The sequence below is a fragment of the Erigeron canadensis genome, chromosome 7, assembly GCF_010389155.1.
Source record: "Erigeron canadensis isolate Cc75 chromosome 7, C_canadensis_v1, whole genome shotgun sequence".
NCBI classification, from domain to species: domain Eukaryota; kingdom Viridiplantae; phylum Streptophyta; class Magnoliopsida; order Asterales; family Asteraceae; genus Erigeron; species Erigeron canadensis.
This window is the reverse complement of record NC_057767.1, coordinates 23,629,435-23,645,743: the sequence shown is the minus strand read 5'-3', so window position 1 is coordinate 23,645,743 and position 16,309 is coordinate 23,629,435. Positions and strand designations below refer to the sequence as shown.

General features: G+C 31.9%; 1 protein-coding gene across 1 annotated transcript; it reads left to right on the top strand.

Annotated features, from left to right (window-relative positions):
• Positions 1 to 1,278: 1,278 nt before the first annotated feature.
• LOC122608447 (purine permease 3-like) lies at positions 1,279 to 14,423 on the top strand. The gene is made up of 2 exons (XM_043781557.1): positions 1,279 to 2,036; positions 13,988 to 14,423. Exons 1-2 carry the CDS (start codon positions 1,299 to 1,301, stop codon positions 14,333 to 14,335), a joined length of 1,086 nt encoding a protein of 361 aa, XP_043637492.1. The 5' UTR covers positions 1,279 to 1,298; the 3' UTR covers positions 14,336 to 14,423.
• Positions 14,424 to 16,309: the final 1,886 nt, after the last annotated feature.

The following is a 16,309-nucleotide window of genomic DNA, read 5'->3' as shown; positions in this document are numbered from 1 at the left end:
CTTTATCGAACAAAAAGATAGCTGCAAGCCTGCAATGGCATTGGGAAAGCCCATTTGTTTTTCTGGACCGATTTCCTTTGAAAAGCCCAGTTGTTTTCCTGGACCCATTCCACAATCCTAATACGAGCAAGTTTTTTCCATTTGTGCAAAGAACATTTGATAATTGACACGTATCTCGACAAAACAAAGTAAATATAGTTAGGGGTTTGCTAAATACAGCTTTTAGGGCTGTGTTTAAGGTGCATAAATTATTTGTACATTTACCATGAAAATCAAGGGTGGGCTTTTAATATAGAAGGTACAAGTTATTTTATGCACGTTAAATACAGCCTTTAAGGCTGTATTTAGTATTTCCCATATAGTTAAAGGAAAGATGGTTATCCTATTATCCTCTTGCAAAATCTTACAACTTAACAAACCCTATCAACAATAATACAATATGATCATTATACTTGGAAACACTTGGAATCTTGCTCTCTAATGATCATCCAAGCCAACTATAACCTCAACTTGATTTTCAATTTTTTTGAGTTCACATAAGTGCTACCTCTTTATTATTGATCCAGGTTGGAAAAAACCACATCGTACATTTATGACTTCACAAAATAAAAATTTTTTAAGCTGACTCAGGTTGGACATATTCTAGTTGACTCGGCTCAAATATCAAGTATTAAACGTTAAAGTATTATTGTCAACAACAAATCTAATCTCATATACTATAACTGAACATCTATAAATAAAATAAGTTACATAACGAAGCGAATCAACAACAAAACGAGTCGAGATCACATCATTTTACCATAAAATGATGGCGGAACTCATTGAATTGCACGGCAATGTATTAAAATGCATTTTAACCATAAAAAGAGAAACAACTATCCTATATTGGTTATTTTCCCTAACTTGTGGATTTCTATGTTAACTTAATTAGAATGGATTTCATGAGCTTTTTGCTATTACAACACGTACACACTCTAAATGTATAAATTAAGGATGATCCGTGCACCTCTCATTTTTAAAACTATCGAAACAAATAATTCTCTTGTTCTACCTTAGCTAATTTAGTAACTTAATAGACAAAATGTTGAAAACATATATCTTACAAATGTATGGTTAATAGTGAGAAGTGTATGGATCACCACTCATATATACACTAGCATACTAGTAGTATTGTGTATGCGTGTTTTCCCTTTTCATTTTTCTGTTCACCCTTATTAGAGAAAAACTCTTATGCATAAACTTTACATAACATACATCACACCGTACCAAAAATAACTCTCAATAATAATTCATCAACAATGGATGACTTTAAACAACCAACAACCACATCCGGCAGCACTTCTTCCATGCCACTTTTAATCCTTAATTGCATTCTACTCGCCGTAGGAATTACTGGTGGCCCATTGGTGATGCGTCTTTACTTCATTAACGGAGGTGACCGTGTCTGGCTATCCTCTGGCTTAGAAACCGCAGGATGGCCATTAATTATAATCGTCTTAATAATCCTCCACCGCCATCGTCGTGCCACAAACAAATATCTACCCGGTAAAACAACCAAATCCATCTACATGCGTCCACGACTATTTTTCGCTACCGCAGTAGTAGGCATTTTAACCGGTCTCGATGACTATCTTTACGCATATGGTGTCGCCCGTCTTCCTGTTTCAACATCAGCCTTAATCATTGCTGCCCAGCTTGGCTTCACAGCTGTTTTTGCATACTTACTAGTGAAACAAAAGTTTACACCTTATTCGATTAACGCAATCGTGCTTTTAACAATTGGGGCGGGCATATTGGCTTTGGATTCAAGTAGTGATATGCCAGAAGGAGAAACTGAGAGAGAATATTACTTAGGGTTTATTATGACAGTTGGGGCGGCTTTATTGTATGGATTTGTTTTGCCGTTGGTTGAATTAACGTACGAGAAAGCAGAACAAGAGATTACATATACATTGGTGTTGGAGATACAGCTGGTTATGTGTTTCTTTGCTACTCTTTTTTGTATCGCCGGCATGATTTTAGCCCATGATTTCCAGGTACGTATGCTTACTACTTATTCTAGCTTTTTATTTGTTCTTTTATTTTTTTTGGTGTGTTATTTGCATGTAGAATACACAAACAAATTAACAGTACTACCATCTCTATGGGATATATATAAGTTGATATATAAGCTGGTTGATGGGAATTAACGGCTAGATTGTCCGAAAATGGATTAATGGATAGAATTCTGGATTGGAATAAACTTCAACCTACACATATAATATATATATATATATATACTTGTATATATTCTGTGATTCGAGAAATGGCTGAATGGCTTAATTCATGATCAATTGATGATATGTATATACATATATATAAAAGTGGCGGAGGTAGGATTATTATTTCAGGGTTGCTGAACAATTTTCATGATACTAATAAATGTAAAAGTAACTCTACAATTCAATTATACTAGTTTGTGGTTGCCAAATACCTTAAAACTAAATAAATACTTAGAAATATAGTACTAAAAATAGAATTTTATAGAAATCGTGTGTTTGCCATGATTGTCACCACATAGCTCCGCCATTGATATATATATATATATACCGGGTTAACGTGAGAACGAAAAACATATGTGAGAACCGTGAAAACAACTAACAACTATTGTTTCACCTTTCTCTCTCTCTCTTTTGTTTCCTTTCTAATTAGCTCCGCCACCATTATCAGCGTCATTTTTCAATCTCCTACCACAATGATTGTTATACACCACCGGCACCACCACGACCGTTTGATCATATCGCCCCCACAGTCGCTGTCATTGTTGTCCGGTGATTTTGGATACAAACTCCGCTCTTGAGGGTATTCATAAAGGAGGAGATGAATTGGAGTAACTGATGATGATAATAATCTACACTACGGGCTCTGCCCTCGGGTGTTTGGGCTCTACCTATAGTGGTGACAAAGGATGGTGGCTGTGATTTGCATATGAGTCTTTAATTTACATAAAGGAAAAGTGTTCTCATTGTTCTTGATCACTGAGTTTTTGCGTTCTCATTTGAACTCTTATTGAGTACTAAACAAATGTTTACACGATGCAACGAGGATTTTGATAGCGGCAACAGTGGTGGTGGTGTCGTCGGTGGTGCCGACTTTTGGTGGTGGCGACTACAACAACAACTGATGTAGGTTTTTAATGTAAATGTTATTGATATAAAATGAGGTATTCTAATTACTTACAAGTTAAGGGGTATACATTGTAAAATATATTTTTTTTTCCATAGTATTATATGTATATGTAGTGAAGATTTTAAAATATTATGTATTCTGTCTCATTAAAAATGTCCTATTTTGAATCTTCAAAGTCTTTAGTTTTAAATTTTGACTTAAAATATTATTTTTGTATTATATAAAACTTAATGAAAGTTATACCAATAAAAACACTTTCAAAACATAATCAACTTCATATAAATTTTATAAAGTATTATCCAACACATAAAAAATTATTTAAAGTCAAAATTTAAAATATTAGAATTTAAAAATTTTAAACATAACACTTTTAGCAAGACGGGAAAGTAATAAAAATAAAAGATATTTTTAATTAGTTCTAATTCTTTTTCGATAAAGGAATAGTATTGAAATGCGCTATATATATCGGTCACACTATTTAGTTTTGATCCAAGATTTATATAGAATTTTATTGTTAATTTTGATCCAAGATTTATATAGAATTTTATATTATTTTAATTTTTTGTATTTAGTTTCAATATTTTGTATGATATTTGCAACAAAAAAAAAAACTAATAATGTCGAATAACTTTTTCATATATTGTATTTATCTTTATTTTTATATAATCATATGTACTTTTATTTTATTCTAATATTCTAATCTAATTTTAATTTTCTAATTCTAATTCTAATATAAATATATAAGATAAAACTAGGATCTTTTACCCACGCGATACGCGGATTATTATAATTAGTAATTGCATTAAGAACATGACAACTTCTAAATAGTTTACTATTAACATTGTTTATGCAAACTTATATATGATCTCTATAATTTCACCATATTCATTGCATAAAAGATTTAACTTCATTTAGAAAATAAAATTTGTAAATAGGTAAGAAGCTTTGAATATAATAAAGTATAAAATAAATTAATAAAAAGAAACCGCTATTCAAGTTAATTTTGAACCCATCTCCCAAAAAAAAAAAAATCACCTTACAAAAATCTTTACATTACCTGTCAAAATACATATTATAAATATGATAGAAATTGTTGAAAAAACTGACATCCTAAATTATTAATAAAGCTATAAAAAAGCAATAATATAAACCAAAATATAATATAAATAAACACCATAATAATTGTAAAAAACGTAAAAGGTAACATATTATGTAGAGGATATTTAAAATCATATAATCATGAGACTTATGATCTCATCTATCTACTATGATAGTAATTTTTTTTTTATGTTTTAATATTTAACTTAGTTAAGATAGTTTTATTTTATTTTTATATCTAAATATTTGTATATATATTGCCAAACTTTATAAGATTTGATATGGAGTATTATTTATAGCAATCTAATCTTATTATTTATATATTTTTATAGTGCGTTGCACGCACTAATATTAATTTATAACAAATAAGTCAACAAAAGCCAGTATAAGAAAAACTTCAAATGAAACAAAGGCATAATTTTTATGAAATTCTTGTAACCTTGAATATATAATCGTACATAACGAAAATAGATAGTTAAGAAGACAATTACAACTACACGTCATATGGTTACAATAATATTCACATTAAGTAAGAAATAACTTATCATGCATATATAAAAAGATGTATCATGTAAAAAAAAATAACAATAAATCCTTATTTAATGGAATAAGAATTAAAATATAATAGGTTACATAATTAGAAACCAAATTAATATTACAATAATTTAAAGAGAACATCCTTATAATCAAATTAATGTTGAACCCAATCTTGAGAAAAATATCAAAATTTTTGAAATAGTTGAATCTATTTTAAACTCATGTCTTGAAAATTAAATATAAAAAAACAATTAACAAAATCAACTTACATAAATTTTTAAAACTCAAAATCACATATAGAAGTACATATTGTTTTTGAACGTACAAAAATACATATTAGATATTATGTCGTTAATTAAGATTTTTATTGTTTTGGAACAATAAATATGATCATATGATATCCATATGACGAAATATAACATAGAAACAAAATCAATTGGAAATCTTTATTATTTTCTCATCATAATTTTATTATTTTATTATAAGTAAGATAGATAAATATTGTGAAAAAAAACTTGGAGATGACACGTAGACTAAATCCTACGTGGCAAAGTTTAAAGATAGGTTTGAGTTGACGTGGATAGCCTTATAAAGCTAGGATTACTACTGTTTTATTATGTATATAGATATTGCAAAAAAATATGGTGATGCCACATAAGTTATAGTCCATGTGGCAATATTATAAAATATGTTTGAGTTGTAAAATCTCTAAAATCATTCGGATTCCTACTATTTTAATAATTATATAGATATATATATATATATACTTCTATACTATATTATAAAGCAAATTTCTCATGTCTAAATTTTAAGTTTCAACATTTACTTTCTCAAAATGTCTCTTTATCTATTTTATATTTACCTAAAATAACTACAATACCCTTTTCTCTTTCTTTAAATCTCAACTAATCATTTTTTTTCTCTCCTCTATAAATCATTTATTTCTCTAATTAATTCAAAATCTTTTATCTCAAAAACTGTACATCGATAAATTATAAAAATTATATGGGTGTTCTAAAAATTTTATGTTATTTCATTAGAGATGTCATTCGATATACTTTCGACGAATTTTTAAATCCGATGGCGGAACACGTACAGTTAAAACATTTGGCTAACTATCACACTCTATAACCTATCACTCCGGCCCCACCATCTCACCGCCGCAACACACGGGTAGTTACTCTCGTGGTTAAGAAAAAGTATTAGTATAGTTGTACAGTGATTGTAAAATAAACAGTACTAAAGCTACACGCCTACACCTAAATACGAGTGTATAAGACGTTCGATAGCGACAATACTTAAAGTAAACTTTACGGAGTAGCAATCATTATAATTCCATTCCAAATTTTTTTAAAGAACAATATATCGATCGATAAATATCAATGATTATTTTGAACATCTTTTGAAAAGATTCTTAGAACATGCATGCATGTTTAGAAAGCAAAAACTTTGCTCATGGAATAAACACTAGATATGTACGGTACTTGATTGAATTTCAAGTTTGTGTGGTGAATTGCCAACACTTTTGTAAAACTAAAACATCATCACAAAGACTCCTACTTTATATGCAAAAGTTATGAACTTTATTTCAATTATCAATTGGATTTATGCTCCCTATGTCCCGTAGTGATAACCACTTATAAGCTCCTTGGGCCCAAACATATTGCTAGACCGTATTTTATGAATTAAAATGTTTGAATACCGTTAATATAAACGTTTAATGTATAAATTTATCATTTCTTTTACATAAGAAAAATATATATGTATATATCATTTCACTTAAATGATGGTATTGGTTTCCTCTATTGTCATCTTGATCAACTTATAAAATTTACTAAAAGAATATTTATTAAGATAAATTTAGATTAGATGGTTAGTTTTAGACTATACTTTGTAGCTTATATAAAAGAGAGTAATATGCGTTATTGTAATAAAGCAAAGAATTTAGGGGGGCGTTTAGTTCACAGAATGTTTTTAAAGGAATTGGAATTTATCAAAGAAATTGAAAATCAAGTTAGAAGGATCTTGACTATAGGATGAAAATCAAGGGCCAAGATTCAATGATAATTATTGAATCTTGACCCTTGATTTTCAATCAAGGGTCAAGATCCTCCCAACTTGACTAGTCAAGTTGGAAGAACTTGAGAGAATCCCATTCCCTCTAAATATCCCATTCTCATGATCTTACCCCACAAGGCCACAAGTATGTCCTTTGAATGTAACCCTGTTGGAATAAACAAGATTCGATTCGAGTGATAAAACATCCCCAATCGTCATGTGGAACCTGTAATAACATTAAAGCATAATTGCTATTGATTTCGGGTTCCCATAACAAGGTGATTGAGTAATAATGGGATGAGTAATTCGGCTGGAACATTATGCACGAATTTGAGAGGAATACCCACACGAATTTTAAGGTTTATTATGTGTTGGGATTAACCTTAACTTAGGGTTAATTACCCTCTATTTATAATGAGAGTAATTACACATTCAACCCTTTAGTATTTACACATTCAATCCTTCTGGTGTTTAATGTGTGTATCATTAGTCCTCTTAGTTACAATCACCTAATGGGAAACCCTATACTACGTCTCTAAGAGTAAATACGCCCATCATATATTTACTTGGACACAGGGATTTCAGTTATCGTCAATTATCATATCAGGAATGATACATGATCAGTGACGGTCACACTAACGTGGTTTGACCAAGCGATCATTTATCTATGAGTATTCAAATAAGTTCCGGAATAATACTCATTTTATTTTAAACCGAAATCATAGCCAATAAGTACAGTCGTAGAGAAGAACATCAACTCAGGACCCCCACTAGTCAAACTATGACTCAAGTTTAAAACTAATAAGCAATGATCAATTGACCAAGACAAATTTTGTTATATAATGTCTTTACACTGTTATGAGCTCGAAGTGTAACTAATAGACAAACAAAACTTGAATAAAGAGGAAAATTTTAATTAACATAATAATAATGACCAATAAGTACATCATGCTATCATAATATGTCTTTAAGTAAGCCTCATCTTCGATACGTATCCTACGAAGATTTTAAGAGGAAGACCTTCGGTCATTGGATCCATTAGCATATTATGTGTACTTATGTACTCAATACAAAGAACATTTTCCTCAATCCGTTCACAAACAGATACTTTGTATCAAGATACATCTCAGCGCCAGTTGAACTGTTACTGTTCAAAAATTACGGTAGCTGAGTTATCACAGTAAAACTTCAATGGTTTAATAATAAAGTTGACGACTTTCGAGTCCACTGACCAGGTTCTTTAACAACATCTGATGACATGAAATTATGAACGTTCAGACATCATGGTAGACGTTGTAGTCAGTTTCTACTTATGACTCCGTCAAAAGATAGGTTTGCCAGCTAATCATACATTTAGAAGTAGATTTCTTATTGGAATTAAAACATCCCACTACTTCTAAGTTGTCACTTCTTCTATAAACTAATATGTAGTCTTTGGTCCTATGAAGATATCGTAGAACTTTTAGCCGCTTTTCAGTGTGCTATTATGAGGTTAAATAGTTAACTCCCAAGCATACTGGTAATGTAAGCGATATCTGAACGAGTACAGACCTGAGCGCACATAATGCTCTCAACTACTTATGAGTAAGGTATCATCCTCATTTGCCCTTTCTTTAATCTCAATGTTCAGACTTTGGAAACAATCACATACGTTTCCTTTTTACTAATAGATCTATAGTGGGTGTGTAGTGTTGCAAGTTATTGCGTTCTAAGATGTGTTCAATATAAGTCTTTTGAGAAAAAACTAGAACATCATTACGCCTATCCTGATGTATTTCGATACCTGTGACATTAAAGGCATCATTGAGATCTTTTATGTCGACATTCTGCGAAAAGTAAACGCTTCGACTCATGCAACATATCCAAGTTATTACTTGCAAGTATATCATCCACGTGCAAAACAAGGATTGTAAATTTACTCCCACTGATCTTGAGATAGGTGCATTAATCCACTTGATTTTCTTAAGAAGTCTTGTCCTCTTATGACTTCATTAAACTTAACGTACCATTTTAGTGATGCTTGCTTCAACCTGTATATGGACTTATTCAACTTGCAGATCATGTGCTATTTACTTTATGGAACTTCAGGTTCACATGTATCCTTCTTAATGCAAGTTTGCATTTAGGAAAGTGGTCTTGACATCCATCTAATGTAACTCTAAATCATAATGAGATACGAATGCCATGATGATCCTTAAGGAATCTTTATGAGACAGGAGATAAGGTCTCTTGATAATCGATTCCTTCCTTTTGAGTAAAGCCCTTCGCAAATGGTTATGGCCTTATAGCATTTGACGTTTCCATTCGGGTCTAATTTGGTTTTGAAGATCCACTTACAACTTATAGATTTGGATTCTTCAAGAAATTCAACCAAGTCCCAAACGTCATTATGCTATATGGAATTAAGCTCTCAAGTTGTGGCTTCATTCCACTAAGTGGCCTGATCGCTAGTAATGGCTTCTTAATAAGAGTTAGGATCAGTAAGCTTTCCAATGTCCCCAACTTCAGTTAAGTTATGAAATCATCAAAAGTTATGGTCATGAGTGACCGAGATGATCTCATAAGTTGATTTTCATGTTCAATAAGGAAGATGCTTTAACATTAGTAGTAAGATGCTTTGCTTTAGCATTATTAATAAAATTCTTTAACATTAGTAGTATTCTAATTATGAGGTTTAGAATTCTGATAGAGAAGGTGGATCAGTGATATTAGGAGCAGCGTTGGGTACAAGAGGAGTTATCGGAGGAGTAATAATAACCGACGAGTGGTTTCCCCCGCTTCTTGTACTTCCTGCAAATCTTAAGTTATGATTTGTCGTGCTCCCACTGATCTCTTAGTTCTCACGAAATGTGACATACTGCGTGTCAATAATGCTAGTAGAGTAGAAAGACAGTAAAACTAATAACCAATAAAGAAACATGTAAGGGATTTAGGATTCAGTTTCTTTAAGTTAGGGTTATAGAGTTATGCTTTGACAGTACAACCTCATTCGTGCATATATTTTAGACTCAGTTTCCCTTCTGTCCAAGAATCTTAACGACAAATTCTAATGGAAATCTTATTGAGTATATGAACAGTTGTGCGTAAGGCCTCAGTCCAAAGGAAAGTAGGTAAGTTAGTGTTGACAAACATACTTTTCACCATGTCCATTCAGACCAGATATAGGTGCATATAACATGAATAATCGTTAATGAATGTAGTAAGTGATGTATGTTCTGAGATAGTTGTGGGATAGGAGATACTAACATCAGAGTGAATTATTTCTAACAAGTTGGAACTTCTAGTGGCTCCTTTTTTAATTCCTTAAGCCAAAATCACAAAAGTCAAGAGAATGTAATATTCCATCCTTTATGAGTCGTATCATGCAAACTCGTAAGATGTGGCTAAGGTATTTATGCCACTATATGTAGTAATTCTCCTAATTAGTTAGGTGATTTTGTCTTTATTTTAGTTATGTCATCAATATTAGGAGACAACAAAGATTGTGAGAAAAATATGATCTAGTTCTAACTTTTACAACAATCCACCCAAGAAACTATGACCAAGGAATTCATTATTATGAGTAATGGCAATCTCGTCGTAACCATGAATAATTACATAACTTTCAAGGTCTTAAACTAGAGAAATAGATACAAGGTTCCGAGAAATTCTCGGTACACATAAGGTATCCACTAGTCTAATACGCTTTCAAGTGTTTATATGTAAATCATAAGTCTCCATATAAGAGATCAACCCTTCCAACTCTAACCTTTCTTTGGTCATTTGATAGCTTCTGGATTGTATGGAACTCCATTATAGAGTTAATAACATGAATCATAGAACTAGAATCACTCGCACATGTATTAATAAGTACATCAAAAATAAATAAATCAAATATTACATGAAATAAGTTACCTTTATTAGCTAGCAGTTCCTTGAAATTAAGGCAATCTGGGCACAATGAGAATTTGCAGTTAGGATTGCTAATCAAGGACTTAAAGCTAAAAGCAACAGCACCATGATTAGCCTTTTGAACTTTATTTGCAGTATTATTATCGTCATATCTTTCCTCTTAATGGAATTAGCAGTGGTAGTAAGGTGAACACTTTAGGTTGACCCAACTTAAGACGAACATTTTCTTGCACACACATTGCTATTCGTTCACTCATCAACCATTTGTCCTTCATAGCATTATATCTAATTTTGAAGGTATCGGAATGAGCAAGCAATGAGGTCATCATAAAATGCATAAGAAAATTGTCAGAGACTTCCATTTTAGGACTCTTAAGCTTATGAGTCAAGTTAGTCATCTTCATTATGTGTTCACAAATACTGCTATTTCCTTTATTGTTAAGCTACTTGCATACGCTTTATACATTCCCTCAGATACTTTAATTAATGAAGTTCCTGACCATCATTAGCGACAAGTGATTCACCCTATCTCACTTTCTAAAAATTCGCTTCTTGAGCTGCGGAAAAGTTAGCAGTAATAGCAGAAGGTTCATTATGGCGAATGACATAGTCAAGGTCTAGCATCTTTAGAGTTAGAGGTAATTAATCTTTTCATAAAGCAAAGTTTGCATCAATAAGCGGCTCAATGCCTAAGTTAGGTACTATAGTGGAAATAAGGAGGATATAAATTTAGGATACAAGTAATAGAAGATTAATAAAGTAATGCCTAAAACTAAGGGCAATAAGAATATAGTGACATAATTAGCTGTCTAAGGCAGACTAAGCAATATCTATAAAACTAATAGAACTAAAGTAATGCCTAAACTTAACTAAGGGCTAATAATAATGTTCCTCATAATTAGATATCTAAGGCTTATTAAGTAATGTCTCTAAAAGTAATGGAACTAACGTAATGCCTAGAATACGTAAGAGGCTAAAGTAATGTTCCTAAACATAATGAGACTAAGACCATTATATTAATGAAGCTAGTGATAAGTAAACCTATTGTAAAAACCAAAACAATAAGTTAACATAAGCCTCTACTTAGAATTTACATCACCTTTGGGCAGAAGTAACTAATATCTAAGTACACATGAGCATTAGGGTCATGCGACACCAACGCTTATCTTTTGACCTTTGGGCACAAAATTAAGAATCGTGTATCTTATGCATGAAAAAATATTCCTTTTAGCATACAAAGTGTATTAAATCACCTTTGGGCAGAATCAATATACTTAGTGTTCATTATCTAAAAGGAAAAGAACGCACCATGAGAATCATATTTGACCTTTGGGCACAAATGATGAAATCATGTACATTAGTGCGAAACCCCCACACATTACGGGGGTCCGGGGGCAGCGCCCCTGGGAGCGGGGTCCAAGGGGCAGAGCCCCTGGCTGGGATCGAGCTATGGCAAAAATGTCTTAGAAAAAATTATTTTTGAAAAATTAGAGACAAATTCAGCCACAAAGTTATAGGGTAAAATAGTAAGCACGAATACATTAATCAGCTAAGATCTTCTTTAGTATAACACGAACTTAAGTCTTAACTGGTGACTTAATAAGCACGAAATAGTTAGTAAGTTCGTGATAATGTAAACACGAAGACATCCTTTAGTCGTGGAGACGTAAGCACGAAGATGTATTCGGTTCGTGATGATGTCAGTGCGAAGTTGTCATAAGCTCGTGATGACGTAAGCACGAGTTTGTATGTAATTCGCGTATGAAGATAGCTGAAGTTCGTGTGATGACGTAAGCATGAATTTGCGATGATGTAAGCACGAGTTAGAGATGATGTAAGCGCGAAAATGAGCAGAAGGCATGATGACGTCAGCACGAAGATGACGTCAGCGCGAGGATGGCGTCAGCGCGAACTGAACGTTAGTCCGTGATGACGTCAGCACGAAGTTCGTGTGACGTCAGCACGAAGTTCTTATTCTGCAGATTTTTAGTTCGCGAAATTCATCAAATTCGAACCAAATCATGACTTATAGTTCTTAACGAGGATCTGATACCACATGTTGGAATAAACATGATTCGATTCGAGTGATAAAACATCCCCAATCGTCCTGTGGAACCTGTAAGAACATTAAAGCATAATTGCTATTGATTTCAGATTCCCATAACAAGGTGATTGAGTAATAATGGGATGAGTAATTCGGCTGGAAAATTATGCACGAATTTGAGAGGAATACCCGCATGAATTTTAGGGTTTATTATGTGTTGGGATTAACCTTAACTTAGGGTTAATTACCCTCTATTTATAATGAGAGTAATTACACATTCAACCCTTTAGTATTTACACATTCAACCCTTCTGGTGTCTAATGTGTGTATCATTAGTCCTCTTAGTTACAATCACCTAATGAGAAACCCTATACTACGTCTCTAAGAGTAAATACGCCCATCATATTTTTACTTGGACCTAGGGATTTCAGTTATCGTCAATTATCATATCAAGAATGATACATGATCAGTGACGGTCACGCTAACGTGGTTCCAACAAACCCATTCCCAACATCTAAAGAGGATACCAAAGTTTCCAAAATAATTAGATGAAAAATTTGTTTATATAAAAAAACTTTTTGTGGTTCTTAGACTTTAAGTCTAAATACGTGTTAATTAAATTAACCCCACATACCGCACAAAAAGGTTGTTCGGAGGGGTATAACTGAGTCGAGATTTTAATGAGCTACTTTAAGTTTGAGTTCATTTAATTAAGTCGAGTTTGAGCATAGTATATTTTGAACACGAATCAAACCCTAACATAAACTTATTATTTGATTAGTTTCATAAGTCGATTTTAACAAACTAATATTCGGAATTAATCATTTTAAAGTTTGTTAATTTATTTATACAAGTCGAGCGCTATTCAAGCTTTATAGGTCACCCAAACCCACAAATTTAGTCAGTTTTACAAGTTTTTTTAACTGTAATGTTTATTAATGATTGGTTTATTTTATCATGTTTTAGAGACTTAATTGTGTAGATTATGAAATGGTGCATGTATTGCATTTTTTTTTTCTTCTCTAATATATAAATCCGTGTAGATTAATTTATAGTATGGTTTTTTATCTGCTAGCTATTAATTAAATTAGGGGTATCATTTTATTTAGCTCTTTATTTTTATATATCCTTTTATTTTATGATGATGATGAAGTTAACGGCCTTTTGTTGAACTTTGAATCATCTTTGTAGGCGATTCCAAAGGAGGCAGATAAATTCGAATTAGGGAAAGTGACTTATTACTTGGTATTGTGTGCTAGTGCTTTAATTTGGCAAGGTTTCTTCTTGGGAGCGATTGGAGTGGTCTTTTGTGCATCATCGTTGTTATCGGGTATCATAATCGCCGTTTGTCTTCCATTAACCGAAATATTAGCAGTCATATTCTATAACGAGAGTTTTAAAGCCGATAAAGGTGTTTCACTTGTTTTGTGTTCATGGGGATTTGTCTCTTACTTCTATGGTGAATACAAGCTCTCAAAAAAGACAAAAGCCATGACACAATCTTCTCAACAATCTATGGAGCTTGCCCAAACGGTATAATCATGTATAGGAATCATGAAGCTTGTATTTGCTTTTGGTCACTTAAACAAATAAAATCAAATGTCCATACATTTTTAATCATGTCTCCACACTTCAATACGTGCTAACCTGGACGAGTTGTGGAGAAAAGGGGTATGACAATTTAAATGTGAGAAGCTCAATAAATATTGGATATTGTAAGAGTGTGGACATTTCTGTTTAGATCTTGGTTCCAAGTTTCAAGAAATAACGAAAATCTGGTGCTTGTTGAACTAGAAGAACTTCGAAGGCATGTGAAAGTTCATCACCTTCGTTTATTTTGTTTTTTAGAGGTCAGTTAAGTGTGAAGAAATATCTCCACACTTTATGTGCGGACTTTTGTTGTTTTATAATGTTTATTTATTTATATAACATTATAAGTGTAAAGTTATAATCATGAAGTTTTAGTTTGACATAATTGTATACAATTATTATAAGTGTGAAATTTTTTTTATCATTTCAACTTGATGCACGATTATAGGAGGTGTTACATATCGTTTAACTTGAAACATTATCTAATGATATATCATCTTGAGGCAATTATCATCTTGAGGTCATTGAAAATCTTCAAAGTTTCAACAAAAAATGAAGTTAAATTTAGGACCAAGAAATGAATGTGTTCGAGGCTCTCGCAATAGCTTTCTTCATGTTTAGTTAACTATTTGACGGAAAAAAAATTCCCAAACTTTTATTTATTAACATAGCTGGCCAATATCATTGAAAAGAGCCCATTAGCTTTTTTGGACCCAGTCCAGCACTATGGGCCTGATCTAGGGGTGTTCATCGGTTCGGTTTTCAGTTATTTGGTCTATTTGGTTCGGTTTTTTCGGGTTTTTTATTTTTATTTTTCAAAACTAAAACCCAACCAAAACCTAATTCAAAATAGAAAAACCAAACCGAAAACCAAATTAGAATTCGGTTCGATTTCGGTTTAAAACCGAAAAAACCAAATATGAAAAACACAAATTTACCATTTCTTTTTGTCTAAGTTGTGTTTAACCAAAACAGGTTCATAATTTCAATTTTCACCAAAGTAGTAAATTTAGACTTCAAGCACCATATGGATAAACAAATAACATAAATAAAACAACTAAACTCTTGTTTTACATCATTATTAAAAATTATTCATCGAAATAGAATTTATCTAATTTTAGAAAAATATACGTTACTCATAATATAATAAACAAATAGACATAAAAAGTAAAAAATACATTAATAATTGTCCATAAAAAAAGATATGAATTAAATATTTTTAATAATACATAATAGTAATATAAGTTATTCGGTTTTTTTGGTTTAACCAAATTCATTATCCTTTATCCATGACCAAACCAAAAACCGAATATATAATTCGGTTTTGGTTATAAACCAAACCTAAAACCAAATTCAAAAATGTTTGGTTTTTTTCTGGTTTTTAAACGGTTTGGTTTACAGTTTAACCGGGTAAAAACCAAACCGTGAACACCCCTAGCCTGATCTACTAGTTTTATCGGAGTGTCACTATTTAATGGGATTTAGTGATATAGAAGAACGTATGTTTAGGTAACGAATTAACGACCTTCTAGCAAATTATTAAATCGAAAGATAATAGTTTAATTCCAATTATTTTAAAGAATATTCCATAATAAACATTGAAAAGAAATAAGGTGAATTTATTTTGTAAAGATATATAGTACATCGTTAGGTATTTAAAACTTTTAACCACGGAATTAGAGTACTATAAACTTTGTGAGCTTATAATTTTACTTCACGTAGCATAATTTTTTTCCGAAAGATGTAGATTACTTCAAGTTGATTATAAAACAGTAAGATTAAACCACTAATTCACTACTACAAAATTGTAATTTACCGACGGCCAAAATCCGTCGGAATTCCGTCGGTAAGGGCCTTTACCGACAGATTTCCGATGGATTTAGACCGTCGGAATATAAGCGTGGGTAATTCAAAAGCCGTCGG

Coding starts and splice junctions, on each gene's coding strand:
- LOC122608447 (XM_043781557.1), top strand. CDS start 1,299: ATGGATGACTTTAAACAACCAACAACCACATCCGGCAGCACTTCTTCC. Junction 2,037..13,987: donor TTTTAGCCCATGATTTCCAG/GTACGTATGCTT, acceptor TCATCTTTGTAG/GCGATTCCAAAGGAGGCAGA.